The sequence below is a fragment of the Thalassophryne amazonica genome, chromosome 5 (assembly GCF_902500255.1).
Source record: "Thalassophryne amazonica chromosome 5, fThaAma1.1, whole genome shotgun sequence".
In the NCBI taxonomy this organism is placed as follows: Eukaryota; Metazoa; Chordata; class Actinopteri; order Batrachoidiformes; family Batrachoididae; genus Thalassophryne; species Thalassophryne amazonica.
In genome coordinates, this window is record NC_047107.1 from 69,752,474 (window position 1) to 69,769,212 (window position 16,739).

Consider the following 16,739-nt stretch of genomic DNA (forward strand, 5'->3'; position numbering starts at 1 on the left):
TATTAGAATTTGGTGTCATAAAAACATCTAAATATGTAAAAGCCCAAGTTGGCTAAAGTCTTACATACTACTGCAGCAGTGTTATTAATCCCAACCTAAAATTCAATGATTGATCAACCTTTAGCTTTGTCTGTGTTCGTGGCAGCTTTGTTGAACTTTTACAGACCTATAGTATAATGAATGGAACAGCTTTGTACAACACAAGGTGCACATTAAAATAAGCACAACACAACAATTCCCTCTTACTGTTTCTCAGGTGATGCCGTCATATGTCAGCCGTGGTTGGAGGGTGAAAAGAAGCTTTTCTGAGCTGCTGCCACAAGTGGATGCTCAGGGTGAGCAGAAGGGAGGAACTAAAGGACGGAAGGTCACACAGTGAGAATCCAGACAGGAACTGATGGGGGACATGAAGGATGTGAAATGACACAGTGTAACGGCTTCAAACTTTACCCTCATTTCTTCTTTCTCCTCTCAGCTGTAGACTTTCTTGAGCGCATCTTGACCTTTAACCCTATGGATCGTCTCACAGCGGAAGCAGCCCTTTCCCACCCCTTCCTGCAGCAGTACTCTTGTCCAGAGGATGAGCCCACCTCATCACATCCTTTCCACATTGAGGATGAACTGGAGGACAGCCTCATCACTGAGCACAGCAACAGTCACACATCCAGCATCTGCTGGGACAGGTCAGTGGATTTATGTTACTGTGGATCAGAAAATATCATCCATTTCTTCATTTTGTTCATGTCTCTTCACTTGACCTGCCGTCACTCTGTGTGTAAAAGCTTCAAGGGTCCGTATGTCCTGTGATATATGTCACAGACATCTAAAAGGAGCCATTTTATGCCAATACTTTGCTTATGGTAGGTGAGTTTGTACCATAGACTCCATGCCACTGTAAATCTCAATAAGTTAGTTGAACTCAAACCATTTGAGGAAACCGATTGCCTTAAACCATTTGAGTTTGCCAACTTAAATAAAATAATTTTCAAAAATTTAATTGTTAAAGTTTTAGTAACTTAAAAATGTATAGTTAATTAGACTTATGTAAATTTAGTTTATGTTTTTCAATTAAAAAGTGCCAAATTTCTACCTAAAAAATTTGCATTACATTTTTTGATGCATTCTTTGGTTTACTTCTTGATTCTGCATTGTGTTGTTATGACTTTGCCCATTCGCTCCCCTCGGGACGTGACCTCACGATCTCCGGCATGGGAGTCAGACTCTCTAACCAGAAGGCTAAAACCCAGGGCTCTGGCCTTGTGACTAGATAATTCTTTTGAGGTGTTGGGAGTGAGGTTTACTAACTACTACATAGGCACAGTGACACCTGCTGGCTTCCGTTACATAAGCTCAGTTAAAATGAGTGAATGGAATGCACTACATCACCAAAACTTTAAATGCACTTAAAGGAACTGAGTTGTTATGACAACAATTCATTTTTGAGTTAGCTTAATGGAAATGAGTGACTATAACTTTTTTCAAAGTTTGAGTTACATTAACTTAATTATTGTATTAAAATGGAGTGATCAGTTTAACAGTGCAGTTGTGCCCAACCCTGGTCCTGAAGGGCCCCTGCCCTGTATGTTTTCCACGTCTACCTACTCAAGTCACACCAGATTTTTTTTTAAGCGTAGTGTCTTCCAGCTCTTGATTGGCTAAACACACCTGATAGTTAATTGCCTGCGAGTGAAACAGGGAGAGGTAGAAAACATGCAGGGCAGGGGCCCTCCAGGAACAGGATTGGGCACAGCTGCTCTATGTGTACTGGACAAATCCTGCATGATCTGACCCATAGCTTTTTCTGGAGAGACCCAGAAGAGCTGTTTCGAAGCCATGTTGACAGCACTTACTCTGCTTATGTCCCATCCAACCCAAATTTAGATAAAGAGGTGGAAAGTGGGTGACACACTGTACATGACCTGGGTGGGATGAATGAAGCCCGAATACGACCCATGTTAGAATCCAAATCCAAGCTAAAGTAACAGGCTATTCTTGATTCAGGTATTTATTAAATCATATTTTTGGAGACGGGGCAGTGGCTTCCACAATGGTTTGCTTTGGTGTGGGCTGCTAACACCATTAGTATCCAACATTAAATAAGATGTTATTTTCACTTCATAAAAATACTGGAGCACAGAAGTTCCATGTTCTATCAGGCTGTAAATATGTTTATTTCTTCTTTAAAGTTAGACTTTTGACATGGGCTTCTATGAGAATGTACGCCTTTCTGGAGCCAATCTCAAATAGTCAGTCAAGGAACTGCAACTTTTGCTCCTCCCAGCTGTGCCTCATTTTGGTCTGTTGAAGCTTGATGCTTGATTTGTACACACCCGTGTGTACACACGTACGCACGCACGCACTCACACACACACACACACACACACACACACACACACACACACACACACACACACACACACACACACACACACACACACACACACACACACACACACACACACACACACACACACACACAAAATCTCTGGGATTTCAATGATGTTTAACATGACACTTCAATTCTGTTTTATATCCCTGTCACACATACTCTGATTGAGGCCGAATGGCGTCAGAATGACACATCGGACCACAGTCGGGAAATACTGACATGCGGTCTGAAGACCAACGGACAGCCATTTCAGGGCAGTCTACATATTTGGTCCCATTCGCTTGGCTGTCCCGAGTGTGTTGCACATGTTAAAAACACTCTTGGTGCCATTGAGATGGAACGCACATCTGAGGGCAGTCTATATGCAGTTTTTGTGTCATCTGATCAATTTACATATTCTGACAGCATCATAACAGCATCTGAAACGATCTGATCACGTTAAATGAGCTCTGAGATGGATCGTCACGGCAAAGCCTCCCGGTATGTTGTGCCATGTGTATCCACCTCCACTGGACCCCAGCCAGGGAGGGCAAAGGAAATGTTGATATGTAACAACATGTATGTGGCACATATATATCATTTGCAGTGGATGAGGACAGTGCACAATCAAACTGAAAGCACCATACACCACTGCGCAGGGCACACCGCTGCAAATCTGAACAGGCTGTTATATCCATAATAGACCTTACAGTACAGATATTTGTTCATTCTTTCCCATGGACGACATAAATAATGTGAAATATTGTGTCCATCGTATCTGTATATACCACAGGCAGCTGTGCCGTGTCTCTGTGGTCTCATGCGGAATAACGCTTCATTGCACGCATCAGGCACAGAGCTGAACGGAGCTCAATGATGTAATATATGTATGTACATATATAATATACATACATACATACATACATACCTGATCACCTTCTCACTCTGCAGGAGATATAACGCGGAACTGCTTTATCAGGCCATGACAACATTAATAAATATGAATCTCACCTCCAGCAATGGCCCAGGAGTGTTTCACAGCGCAGGGTGGACGTGGAGCCGGGACCACAGCCTGTAGTTAAAATCCTTTCACCGGCTGCTGTGTGCTGGAATCATCTATGGCAAAAATAAATCCCATGTGATAATCCAACCATCGTGGTGTACAGATTTGCATTGTGCTGCTGAAGTGAGCCAAAACACAAAAAAAGAAATTAAAGTTCATTGGAAAGGCTGCGTCTGATCCATGGGAAAGCATGGCCCACTGCCAGCAGTGTCCAGAAGCTGACAACGGCGCGCACGTGTGCTCCCCCCACACACGCATGAGGTCAGTAGTGCTGGGAAGGAGTGGACAAGCGGAGGTGTGATTGCATGACTGAGTGAGTGACTATGCCAATGCCGGCTTTAACACATATGGCGTGACTCCGGTGTCCAGTACCGGCAGATACTGTGCAAAGGGAGGAACACAGTGCTCCCCCCTATGCTGGTCCTGTGTTTGCCATCTAGACGTTTGGACATTGTGTCTGTGTCATCTGAATTGTTCTCCACATTCGCTATGGAAGCGATCGTGCAGGTGTGAACGAGGTAGTCTGGCTGTGTTCTGACACTGCTGACCACGCCTCTCTCCCTCCTGACTGCGTCCGATTATGACAATATCAGCCTGTTTACTGCACATTCTTGCTAAGTGTGATGGGGGCTTAACTCTAAGAGACAGATAAAACAGATTTTGCATAATATGACCCCTTTAAGTTGTGGGTAGGGTCTTGTGGAGAAAATAGTGATATAATTTCTTCTTATTGCACATTTTTCAGCTTCATAATTTATTTATTATCAGAAGCAGTTTATTCCTGTAGCAAACATTTCCATGGCTGCAGTTCTGGTAAAGATTCTTTCACTTGTATTATTAGCAATAACTTCTCTCCTTACTGGCCTAGTTAAAGATGTCACTTTTTCAAAATTCCATATATTTAGGACTAAAAACCTTTATAAAAATGATGTTTAGGTTGAAGGAGAAAATATTCCTAAATTTACACTGTATACTCCATCCTATTTCTATAGTTTCTATCCCTGTCTCTGTATGTCTTTGCCTTCCTTCAGGTACGAGAACAGCTTATCAGTTGATGTGTGCTGGCAGCGGTCTGGTGAGAGGTGTCACTGTATGCCTCCTCGACACATTACGTCTGATCTGGGAGACACCACAGAAGATGAGGAGGTGCAGCGGGACCCCCGAGCCACTTCTACCTCAATGTTAGAGGAGGCACAGGTCAGACATGCTTTGATATTTCGCCCAGAGTGACGAAGCAGTTTTGAGGATTAAAGTTATGTTATTGCGCTGAAATGGAAGGTGAAATGAAATTAATTAAATATGCCATATATGTCTGTGGTGTGACACAGGGAATCTTTGATATGTCATGGCAGGAATGATAAGACTGGCTTGCTTGAAAGTAGGTGGGACTGCCTTGACCTGTGGAGAATTAAATCTCCTGCACCACGTGCCTTAAAGTTGCATCACACCTTTCTGTGTAAACAATTTCTCTACTTAGACCGTGGCATTTTTGGAAATGCAAAAGCCCCCCAGCTGATATCGGCACTGGCCTCGGCTGGACAAAGGTGATTGATGATGGCGACATCTTTGCATGAGAACAAAGGTTCAAGTCTTCATGGTCCTGGTGTTTTCTGGCTTACTATGTGGTTGTTAGTGTTAAAATGCTAACTAGTAACCTAAGGAGTCAACTGGATGTCTTTGGCACAAGGTCTCTTCACAGGATCCTTGGGTACCACTGTTATGAATTTGTGTCAAATAAGGAGTTACTTTGAGAAACACAGAGGAGTATCACTTGCATGGTGAGGGAACATCAGCTAACATATTTTGAGCATGTGGTGTGTTTCTCGAGGCATGATCCAGCTCCAGCATGCAGGTGCCTCAGTGCTGAGGACGCCAGCAGCTAGAGAAGGCAAAAGGAACACCTGTGTTTCACTTGAATGTAGTAGATAGGTGGTTACTATCAGGATCTAGGGATGGGCTGGTTGTCTGCCTGGGTGGTTACCATTGAGGATCTAGGTGGATCCACGGTATGGTGGATGCAGTGGCACCAACACATGCTCCTACAGCTGACTTGACGTGTTACTATGGCAAAAGCAGATGTTCACCTCACTGAGACTGATCTACGTGGGGCACTGTGGCATCGTGCTTGCTAATGGGATGGATAAAGTTTAAGATGAGCGCATTGAGTTAACTATATTATCATTTGGCTCTGGATAAGACCATGCTCCCAGACATGACCCAGTACCAAACACACACCTTCCACTTATAAGATCACTCTCCAAGCTAACAACATCACAGATGTGCCTTTCTATATATGATGGAAGAAGGTTAGCAGAGGACCCAAAACACATTTGGTGGGGTTTGAAAGGAGGCACTGTATAAGACATAAACAAGTGTAACTTTATTTAGTAAAAGTTGAAATGTAAATATGAAAATATATGACTGTCAGTATACAGACATACAGCAGTTCCATTCAAGTACAGATGCAAAATAAATGGCATCAATCAGTTAACACCATAACTGAATGATTTTGTGATTAACCACTAATTCTTTCCCTTTGCAATGCCGCACCATCTGATATAGGTCGACCCCCGAAAGTACTCTCATAGCAGCTCAGCAGAACGCTTTCTGGAAAACTCCCACTCTTCTCTAGAACGGGCCAGTGGGTTGGCATACGGAGACCTAGATTGTGGCCGTTCCTGTGACTACAAAGTTGGCTCTCCTTCTTATCTGGATAAAATTGCCTGGAGAGAGGGCAAACCACAGCACTACTCAGAGCCCAAGCTGATCCTGGATCTGTCTCACTGGAAGGGTAACAGCCTCAGTCTGGCCACTGAACCTGTTAAACCAGTAGGGTGCACTGTGTTGGAGACAGTAGAGATGAAAGAAGAAGAGGCAGATGGACAGGAGGAAACAGGCAACTTATTCCAGGAAATTTCTCGCTGGGTCGAGAGCACTCAGGCTCGTCTGCACTCACCCAGTCCTTCTTTGGAACAATGTTCTCCTTCCTATTACACCTCCTCTCCTCCCATCCCTCTCTCCCCGACTGACATTTCAACACCAGTCTTCCACTATTCAGAAGTTCTACACCAACCCTCAGTTGACTGTGATGAAGAGGCGCTTAGTCCTCTTCCACCTGTCACATCTTCTTCTAATTCACTTCCTTCACTCCAACCCTCTTCTCCCACTTCTCCCTTTCTGACTCAGTCACCCCAAACAGCATCACCTTCCACCTCACCTGTTCTTCCCCAACCCCTTTCTTCCACTTCCTGCGACTGTCAAGCTGTTAATGAAGATTCATTGGAGTCACTTCCAGTTAAGCAAAAAGAACGGCTGTTTGACTTGGACGTTTTCATATCTCGAGCACTGAAATTGTGCAGGCACAACAAGGAGAAAGGAGAGGGGAAAAAAGGAAAAGAAGTGGGATGGAAGGATGAAAGCAAACAGCCAAACATCAATTTGAAGGCTCCCAGACTTCCAGAGAACAGAACTTCACCACAACAGACCCCCAATTCCTGATGTTCAATGTTACTGCCACATCCACCACAGCACAGCATCACAACTAGAGCACATACCTCTGCCCAAGTCAAACGTAGTGTGTGCCAGCAGGACATTAACACATCTTTGTCACATCCTACGTTGAGTTCTTGAAAAAAATAAGTAAGTAAAAGGGACATTTTAAGGCAGATCGCTATCAAAATTCCATCTGCACTTCCCTGCTCAGTGGGACATCTTTTCATAGAATTTAATCAAAATCTGGTATTTACTTTTTGAGTTATCTCGCAAGCAACTGACATACAAGAGTGATAATATTAACTCTGCCTCCATTTTGTTGGGGGTAGTAATGAGTAACATTTCCAAATAAAGGGTTTAAATGCAAAATGCTCTGTACTCCATTTTTACAACATTGAGTTAAGACCTCTTTTCCCCAGCTTGTGGCCATAGAAATCCAAATATAATACACATTTTGCATCAAATTCTCTTTATGCCTTGCACTAAGCTTGTTTAAATTGGCCTTTTGTTGCAAAGTACACCATATGCCAATCCCAACTGTTTCAAAGTGCTCCATATTGAATGAGATCAAATGTTTCACAAAGACTCAATGTGGGTTCAAAACAAGTGAAACAAAATGAACACTGACAAGCTTGGATTTTGCAGAGTCCACAATGGTGAATTTTGTTACCATAATTTACCCAAAAACTTTAAACCCAGTTTTCTTCCAATGGTCAACTATATCAAAGAGGCAATAAATAAATAAATAAATAACCTTGATGTACTTATACTAATTGACAGCAGTGGTGTGACTGAAAATGTTCGGACTTTCTAGTGAGAAATGGTAAGTGCCCAAGGTGGGCCACTGAATGATAATGGCAGTGATGATCAGTTACTTGGTATGAGATGGTGATTAACCTTATTGAATAACTGAGACTAAGGATTGGGAGACAAGTCCCTGCAATTATTTTACTATTGAACATTTTATGACCAAAGACACTTTCATGGATATGGAGCATTTTGGGAAAAATAATGGGTGTATGGAGCTTTTTGGAGACAAATCAGTTATTGTTTGTAATTTTTTAAAAATTATTATTATTATTATTCTAACAAAGTTATAGATTTCCATGAATTTGCATATTGCCTGTTTCATTCCCTGTATATATCAGAGGATTTGGAGTTATTGAGTTTTAGTTAAAAAGCTAATTAAAAAAAAAGATTTTCTCAAAACAGAAAAAAAAAATCGATATGGATCATTTTCCACTTAAAGTAGACTTAACTTTCAGTAGTTGTCTTTGTGGTCCAACAAGTTGCTTTATGAGCTTTAACTGCAGCATTCTCAAGCAGTGCTCTCATAGTAAATGTCACAAAACCAGCATAAATCACCTTGATTAAAAGGGTCACTGTGTGCAAATTGTTTTTATTTAATCTATCTGTTTCAGGTAAATTTGGCTTATCTTTCATGTTAAACATCAACAAAAGTCTCACAGTTCTGTTTCGGTAAATGTATATATATGTGTTGTTTTGATCATGATATTGCCATACTCTGTATGTTTTCATAAGGCAAGCGAATGGCCCTGTGACAGAAATTGGAATAAGCAGGTATAGAAAATTAATAATTCAATGAATGACGTGAAAAAATGCGCCAACTTTTACTTGACATCCTACTTTCAATAAATCTTATAAAGAACATTATTACATCTGCCAAGGACATAATAAAATCATCTGCATTTATTCGGTTTATGTTATTTTTGACAGTCTTCCAGTTCATGAATGCTCACCAAATAATGAGTGTAAAAGAAACAATCTTTTCATGTTTCTCTGAATGTGATAAATGCAAAATAATCAGTCAAATAATAGTACTTGGTAAACCAGGAATCATGTATTTGTTGCTGTTTTAAGACTCTCACAATGACTTACTGAACTGTGACTCTGCAACATGCCTTGTAAACTTGTATAACTCTGCAACTCTTATTTTATTCTATAATATATTTCTGATGACTGTTGCTATTGCTATTTTTGTGTTAAATGTATTCTTGTTCTATTAATGAATGTTAGAGCACAATTTCTTTCACATGAAGTCGGACTGAATTAAGTTTTGTTCACATATGAAATTTTCAATGGTAATGATTTGTTTGTTTGATCATAAAGGTTGCGCTATTTAGATTATTATTACTATTTTTTTTAATCCGGTCTGCGTGACACATCAGATATCATCTAATATACATTTACTGGAAAGAATCCCTCCTTTGTAAAACAGAAAGCTGGATATCTGTGACAATTTTGCTTAATTTAGCCACAAAGAGCATTAATCCAAAGCAAACAAATGAATGTAGATACTTTTTACAGCAAATGCTGGAAACTCTGTGCCGTCAATGCTTCTTAACCCAGTAAGCATATTGAGATATTGAAAATACAGTAATACAATAAGGAGTACATATATTTTAGATACTTTTTTAAAATCTGGATTTTTTTGGAATAGAGCTCCAGGATATTATTTGTTCTGTAGTCTCTCTACTACACTAATCATATAAGATAGCAAATAGACCAACCTACAAAAAAGTGCTTACATTGGTAACACTCATAAGAGCCAAATAAACTTCAAATGGAATATTTATTCCAGTATGTTCGGCAAACAGTTCATTTGGGTGCTACGCAATTTATTAATTTTTTCAAGTTTTTTCTAAAGTTATTACTAATAAGATGCTAATTGTGAAGCTGTGCAGATGACTAGAAAAAGTATTGCAAAATTTGAAAAAAAAAAAATAATAATTATAATAATAATTACTGTTATTGGCTTTGACACATCCTTGTTTCACTGTTTGACTTGAACATCTTAACTGATCATGTATACACAAGGTTCTAGAATCCACAATGAAGCAATGTAGAAAATGCAGTGATTGATCATATTTTGTCTTTGATTGTCTTCCAGCCCAGCAAAGTCTACAGGTTTACATGGGTATTTTTGAAAACTGGCATTTTCTGCCCTGTTTAATAAATAAATAAAATCCTGTCCACACAAGTGCTGTTGTAAAAAATATCAGCGACCACATGACAACGCAAACATGTTGCCAAGCATGGGAAACAAGATAACAGTAGATTCAGTAGAGTCTCACAAATCCAACAAGACCAAGCATTCATGATATGCACACTCTTAAGGCTATGAAACTGGGCTATTAGTAAAAAAAAAGTAGAAAAGGGGGTGTTCACAATAATAGTAGAATCTACTGAATCTACTGGTACCTTGTTTCCCATGTAACAATAAGAAATATACTGAAAACCTTGATTAATCTTTTTAGTCACATAGTACTACTATTATTCTGAACACTACTGTATGTGAAGCCATGTAAACATGGTAAAACTGTGCCTCAGCACATCACAATGTCTCCCGCCTGCTGAATGTAATATATTCCCTCCCTTCTGCATGGATCTCACTGCCTTTAAGCTTAAACCTTACTGTTTTATGATGTGTTGCTTTGTGAAGGCATTAGATGTTTGTGGGCTCTTCTTATCTTCAGCTTTTTATTGGAGAAAAACTGCGAGGATCTCAATGCTTACTACTGACGGATGATCTCCTTTCTGCAGTTTGTTTTTGCTGGAAAAGTAATAAAACAATACTAAAAGGTATGGCTTGAGATCATATTTTCTTTTCTCCTGGTGTAACTATCAATTTCAGAATCATTATTGTGGAAATATTATATTTCCAACATGTTCATAAACAGCTACCATTGGCTGTCGCTCTGATCAAATAGTGAGATTGAATATGATTGTTTGAAGGAATGATGAATGTAAATATTTGCAAAATATAATTGAAACTAGTATTAAATTGAAGCCACTACTGTTGAACTATTTTAATATCCACAAATAACACATTTCAGGAGAGGAGCTGAAATAATGGAGAGTATGCAACCTGTCATGACTGAAACACGCTTTTAAAATGATCCACATTCCACACTTTCATATACGAGGTACGATAAGTTAATTGTGTGCATGTACAGTCACCCCTAGGATTTTGCACAGTTTAATGGTTTTATGATGTCAAAATTTAAAAAAGAATTCAGGTTACTTAACATTTCTAATCTGCTTGAAAATTACTGAGAAAATAAAGTTCTAAAAGATCATAGAAATTAAATAAAAATATCACAGCCAAAATAATGGAATGCATATAGACATACTACACTATAACACAACCAAATCATCACTTTTACAGTCATTTTTCTTCATGAGATGTCACTTGGACACAATGTAACGCAGGACGTAAGACGATGTGCACAAATGGTGGTCATGCATTTATAACACGTCCTCTTGAACAGTGAGATTAATATTTGAGATGTGTTTAAAATTTAGATAAGGATGCCCTAGACGTGTTGCGTGACCAAGACCAGTATGCATACAGGACCTACAGATCAACACAGGATGCCTTCTCCAATAAACTGCATGCAGCCCTCACACACGTGGAGGGTTGCATGCAGCTACAAACTTGGATTGATGTGGCAAAGTTTCATTGTGTAACTTGAAATGACACTATCCATCTTCATAAGGAGTTCATGTTTATATGCACTCACTTGTCACTTTTATGCACATGGTCAAGCAGTGTGGAAGGTTCCTGTTTCAAGGGCCACTCCTGCCCATTTTGCATGTAGTGGGGAGTTTGTCAGGAAGGTCATCCGGTATAAAACTTGTGCCAAATCAACATGCAGATTCACCTCAGAGCTGCTGTAGTGACCCTGATGAAACAAAGAAGAAGCCAAAATGACTGGCTTACTCCCAGTGCACTCAGATAAGATTATAAGTACATTATTTAATAGAATAGATTTAGATTTCAGTAGGTGTCCGTTTTGAGCACAGTAAATGCAATTTTAACCCAAACAAACCACCGCAACTTCCTACAGTGACCTTTGAGGGGCAGCATGCACCACGGGTATTCAGCGTGGGGAATCAGAAGAAGAAAGAAGCCGCTTGGACGAGAGGTCACGAAGGGGCCCCCGGTCTGTGATTGGATTACAGAGCAGAGTCACTGCGCGTGACAAGTCTGACTAGAAGCTCTCATATTTTCTGCAGTTTGCCAGTTGTTCTACTGAAGTAGTCAATACTAATATCTCTGAAGAAGAAACGCAGCCGCACAAGTTATATTCGGGACAAGGTAAGCTACCCCCGAAACTTCCAGAAATGAGCTGTCTGTGAACTTCCCTGCACTTTAACAATGATTATAATAATAACGGTGAATTGAACATTCATCAGTAGAGTTCCTAACGCAGCATATGAGTCACGAGACGTCGAATATCAAACTAACCTACCCTCGGTTCAAACCTACTATTTGCTTCAGTTCAACACGTTGGGTGCCTTCTGTTTCCGTTAGCTAGCTAGCTAAATCTTAGTGGTGTGTGGCGTCTAAAAAAAGTATTTTTTAAATTCATGTGAAAACAGATAAATTCAGTGGATTATACCAAATTAAATATAAGGATCGAGTTAAGCGTACGAGTAAGTAGCGATATGTGACTGCATCTGTCATATTTGCCTCTCCATGTGGTAAATATGACAGCATTCGCCTATTGACGTATCCCATAATCCCTTGCGCGCCAGAAAGTCGCTGCTGTCAAACAACGTAGAGAATCCACATGGTGACAGTTGTAAATGAATATTATGCTACAAAAATGTAATTTTTTATGCTTTTCCTCACGTTAATAAGAGACTGCATGCATGATACCCTGAAAACTTGCTAAAACAATTGCAGGCAGTTGCCCAGTTACGGATCACCTTTTTCAAAGTCCCGCTATACAGAGTCATAATGCAACTGAATGTCCTTTATTGTGTATTGTTGTATTGGGTATTTGGATGTTATCTAGCTGAAGAAGTCTGGATGGTGTAGCCCTTCTACTTAAAGTGTGAAGCCACATTATGTGTGGTGCAAACATTTGCTGGAAATGGATCATTTTGCCCGGTTCTGGATCATGACACTCTGTCACTTTGGGGGCATTCCTGGCATCTGGCTGGAACCCTTCTAATGCAGAATGATACACACTGTGCCAGAGAATGTGTTTTGAACACAAAATTATATAAATTATACTTATTAAATGAGAATTTACTTAGTTTTGAAAGGCACTGTTATACATTTTTACGAGCAAAAAGTGTGGAGGTGAGATTTCTCCCAAATTAAAAAGTAAAAGCCCCCACATTCATGCCCATTTGTGATGTTGAGATGAGCCCCAAAGTACACATGGCTCACAAGTACTGACACGGGGTTGCTGCTGAAGTGATCCACTACCGGCAAATTTTTGCGTCGGGGATAAATGCGTGCAGCAATTAAACAGCAAGATATAACACACTATTTTCTACCCAAGTAAGTAAGTATTTTCCCATTCTAGAACCAAAAACACCAAATGGCTAACCTACCTTTGCTACGTCTTAAAGATCATTACTTTCAAACTTGCAGGAATGAGTGAGTGAGAAAAAGCGCGCACACCGCAGACACTGGGATGTTTTGATTCCTCTGCTGATCACAAGGATGGCTGGATCCGGTCGAGCTTGTGGTTGTTTGTAGACAAAACATTAGTCTTTCCATTGGTACCAATTATTAGCTTATTCGCACTGATTACGAGAAACGACGGCACAAATACTACAGCAGTGATCTGGAACCGGCAATGATCCGGAACTGGGCGAGTGACTGTATAACAAATAATCCATGTTTGCTCCGTTTAATCTGCGTGGAATTTAATAAACGCAAACCGAATTTCAGACATATTATATATATTAGTCTGGAACAAAGAGGACAAACAGCGATGTAAAGGACAATAATCAAGACGTTAAAGAGCAAACTTCAGTTTCCCCCAGAACGACATGAACAGGAAGCGAGTGTAGCTCACAGTAGCTCCCATTGAAAATAACGGAGAGACAGCCTGTGATTCTCGCATGTTTACATAAAACAAACGCAATAACAACATCTATAAACCCAGAGAATATATTCATGAGAGTTTTAGGCACAATATAAAAATTGTTTTATGTTGTGATGTTAATGGTGTTGTCTGTGTGCAGCGGTTAAAGTGCAGCCCGATCAGAGCGTCTCAGTGCAGTTCTCAATGTTACTGAGATCTCGCAGCATGGCGACCTCTTCAAAGTTTTGCGGGATTTGAAACGTCAATAAGGCGAATACGTAGCTTTGATGAGCTATTTTGGTCACAGGCACACGAACAGACCACAGAGCTTTTCATGAATTTAAATAAATATATAAACCAAGGCATTAATAATCATTCTTTACAAGATTTACTTTATGTAATATCATTGTTTCAGAATTTCATGCAGTAGTCCTTTAGACAGGAAGAACTTTGAAAACAGAAATTGTATGTATGTCTCTTCTTGCCACAGAAATTTTCATGATCCAGTTGCAGTTTTTCTTTTTGATTAGTTCGAGCAGATGTAGCTGAAATGGACCCTGTACTGCAACTGTGCATCTTGAGGAGACACCTGAAAATTGGTGCCTGGGTTAAAACTAAAGCCCCTTTCACACTGGGCCAATGCAGAGTTGCGTAATGCGACATACCGACGACGCCAAGTGTATGCAGCCCTATGCCGGTGTCGCAGATCAAATGGTACCCCCTAAAACTCTGTTCGTGTGATGTCAGATCAGTGACAAAACCCCATTCATGTAAAAATGGGTTTGTGTGTAGATATTAACGGCACACAAATTATCTCTGCGCACGCGCAAAAGTGCTGCACACAAGGACCAGCCCTCCCTCCGCCTGCTCAATCTTGATTTCTGCTCCCTCAGAGAATTCCTGCTCGCTTGCTTCAAACTTATGGCACTATGGGGAGGGAACCAGGTCGGCGCTGGCTCTGCTATCCTCTCTGACACGGAAGTCATTTGGAGACAACGGCGTTAAGCGGTTATCACCTCGTTTATGCTTAAAACTTCACTCCAAAAGTACTTTTACCTTTTTAAACATCATCAGTCCAGGGCTCTTCCTAAGCAGTGGCACAATGTCGCTGTGCCATCATCACACAGATTGTCAGATTTAGTGTATCCCTTTCTGTTTTTCTGGGTAATTATTTATTTTTTCAAATCTTTACAAGTTTTGGATCTTTCCTGGTGTCAGGAAAACAGCCAAAGTCAGGCCAAAGTGCTGAAATGGCGATGGGATGTGGCTTTCTGTTTTTTGTTTCCCCAACTTCCCCAATTTTATTATTATTATTTTTTTTATGCTGGTGGACTGGGTCCCTGCGTTATTTTATTTTTTTAAATCCCTCTTTTTCTGGGATTCAGCAGATGCATTTCAGCTGGGGGTTGAACATGCAAGCCTCGCAGTCACGGTTTTGTTTTTATTATTATTATTTTATTTAAGTTACCGTGTTGTGAAGCGTTGTGTGTTTGAGAGAGAGAGAGAGAGAGAGAGAGAGAGAGAGAGAGAGAGAGAGAGAGAGAGAGAGAGAGACTGACCCATTTCCCACGAGAGAGAAGCCAGTGGACGAAAGTGTTTTTTTAAAAACAGACAGCCACACTGCATTGCTTTAATGTGTAGTAGCTATTTCAGAGGATCAGTGTGGACTGTCTTTCTCCTAAAAGGCTTTATTTTACTCTGTGTTTCGTTGGAAAGTTATAGCTTTTGGTGCTAAATGGATTAGCGCTTACACGGCTGCATGCTCTGCATGTCTTCTTCTGGTTTTTTTTTGGGGGGGGGGCATTACAGAGCCACACACAGGCCTGGGATATGTACTACAACGTTAAATGAAGCTTCGAGACACAGAATTTGCCTCGAATATTTTTTGTAATTGAATTATTCGAATTACTCGACTGATCATATCAGCCCTACTCAGTCATCATCTATCTCAGCGACAGATCTCTGAAGCTTCTGTGCCACAATCATTTCCACATAAGTTCAACATTATTTCATAACAAATTACAGAAAGTCCTAAAAATCACCTCCTGACACTGGCGTGTCTGCAGACTGACTCTGTACACTCAAACCGATCAAAGGGAATAATGTGATTATTAACCATCAGATGACAAATTAAAACCTCTTAAATCATCTACCAACCATGACGACACCACCTCCCTGAAGGAGACAACAGCATCTCCTTAAAAAATAAAAAAATAAATAATAATAATCATTTATTTATGAATCAAATCCAAACAAACAGGTCCTGTACAAAATCCTGAAATAGCTGTATACATGAAAATACAAATACAAGAACATAAGGGGCTTATTGAATATTATTTACAAATGATAAAAGAAAATATAGGACAACCAAGCATTTACAATCAAATTTGTCTATAAAATCAAAATCAAATCAATTTATTTATATAGCACCAAATCACAACAAACAGTTGCCCCAAGACGCTTTATATTGTAAGGCAAAAGCCATACAATCATTACAGAAAAAACCCAACGGTCAAAACGACCCCCTATGAGCAAGCACTTGGCGACATTGGGAAGGAAAAAACTCCCTTTTAACAGGAAGAAACCTCCTAAAACCTCTTAAAAGAACATACTTTTAAAACATTATTGGATTCAGTAGGTTCAGGTTCAGGTTCCTTTATTTGTACCTGTAGGTAAATTAGGTTTGTAGTTCAGAAGAGAGGGGCATCCCCAAACCATGCACTCATACATACAATACAACATGAATAAATAAACAGTAAAAACAACCAGGACTTAGTGTTCAGAGTCAGTTGTTCTTAGTGGCGCTGATTTTTGTTTAGCACAGATATTGCTGCAGGAACAAAACTGTTTTAAATCTCTTTGTTCTACATTTTGGAACAGAAAATCTCTGAGCAGATGGCAGGAGCAGAAGCGGAGAGTTCAGAGGGTGGGATTGGTCCTGGCTGATACTAGAGCCGAGCCGCTG

The 16,739-nt window shown here is 40.1% G+C and overlaps 2 protein-coding genes across 3 annotated transcripts in view; both read left to right on the forward strand.

Annotated features, from left to right (window-relative positions):
• Positions 1 to 9,940, forward strand: part of mapk4 (mitogen-activated protein kinase 4) — a 64,346-nt gene extending 54,406 nt beyond the window's left edge. Inside the window, exons 6-9 of one of the 2 annotated variants that reach the window (XM_034170491.1) lie at positions 257 to 335; positions 476 to 683; positions 4,463 to 4,628; positions 5,994 to 9,940. In XM_034170491.1, the coding sequence (XP_034026382.1) occupies positions 257 to 335; positions 476 to 683; positions 4,463 to 4,628; positions 5,994 to 6,929 (1,389 nt within the window). In that variant the 3' untranslated portion in view covers positions 6,930 to 9,940. Of the gene's footprint in view, positions 1 to 256; positions 376 to 475; positions 684 to 4,462; positions 4,629 to 5,993 lie in introns of those variants that run through there. The other variant, XM_034170492.1, reaches the window with a different exon arrangement.
• Positions 9,941 to 11,927: 1,987 nt separating this feature from the next.
• The window catches only part of me2 (malic enzyme 2, NAD(+)-dependent, mitochondrial), a 95,668-nt gene continuing 90,856 nt past the window's right edge, over positions 11,928 to 16,739 (forward strand). The window contains exon 1 of the mRNA XM_034170495.1: positions 11,928 to 12,045. The gene's annotated coding sequence lies outside the window, so the exon portion shown is untranslated. The remainder of the gene's footprint in view (positions 12,046 to 16,739) is intronic.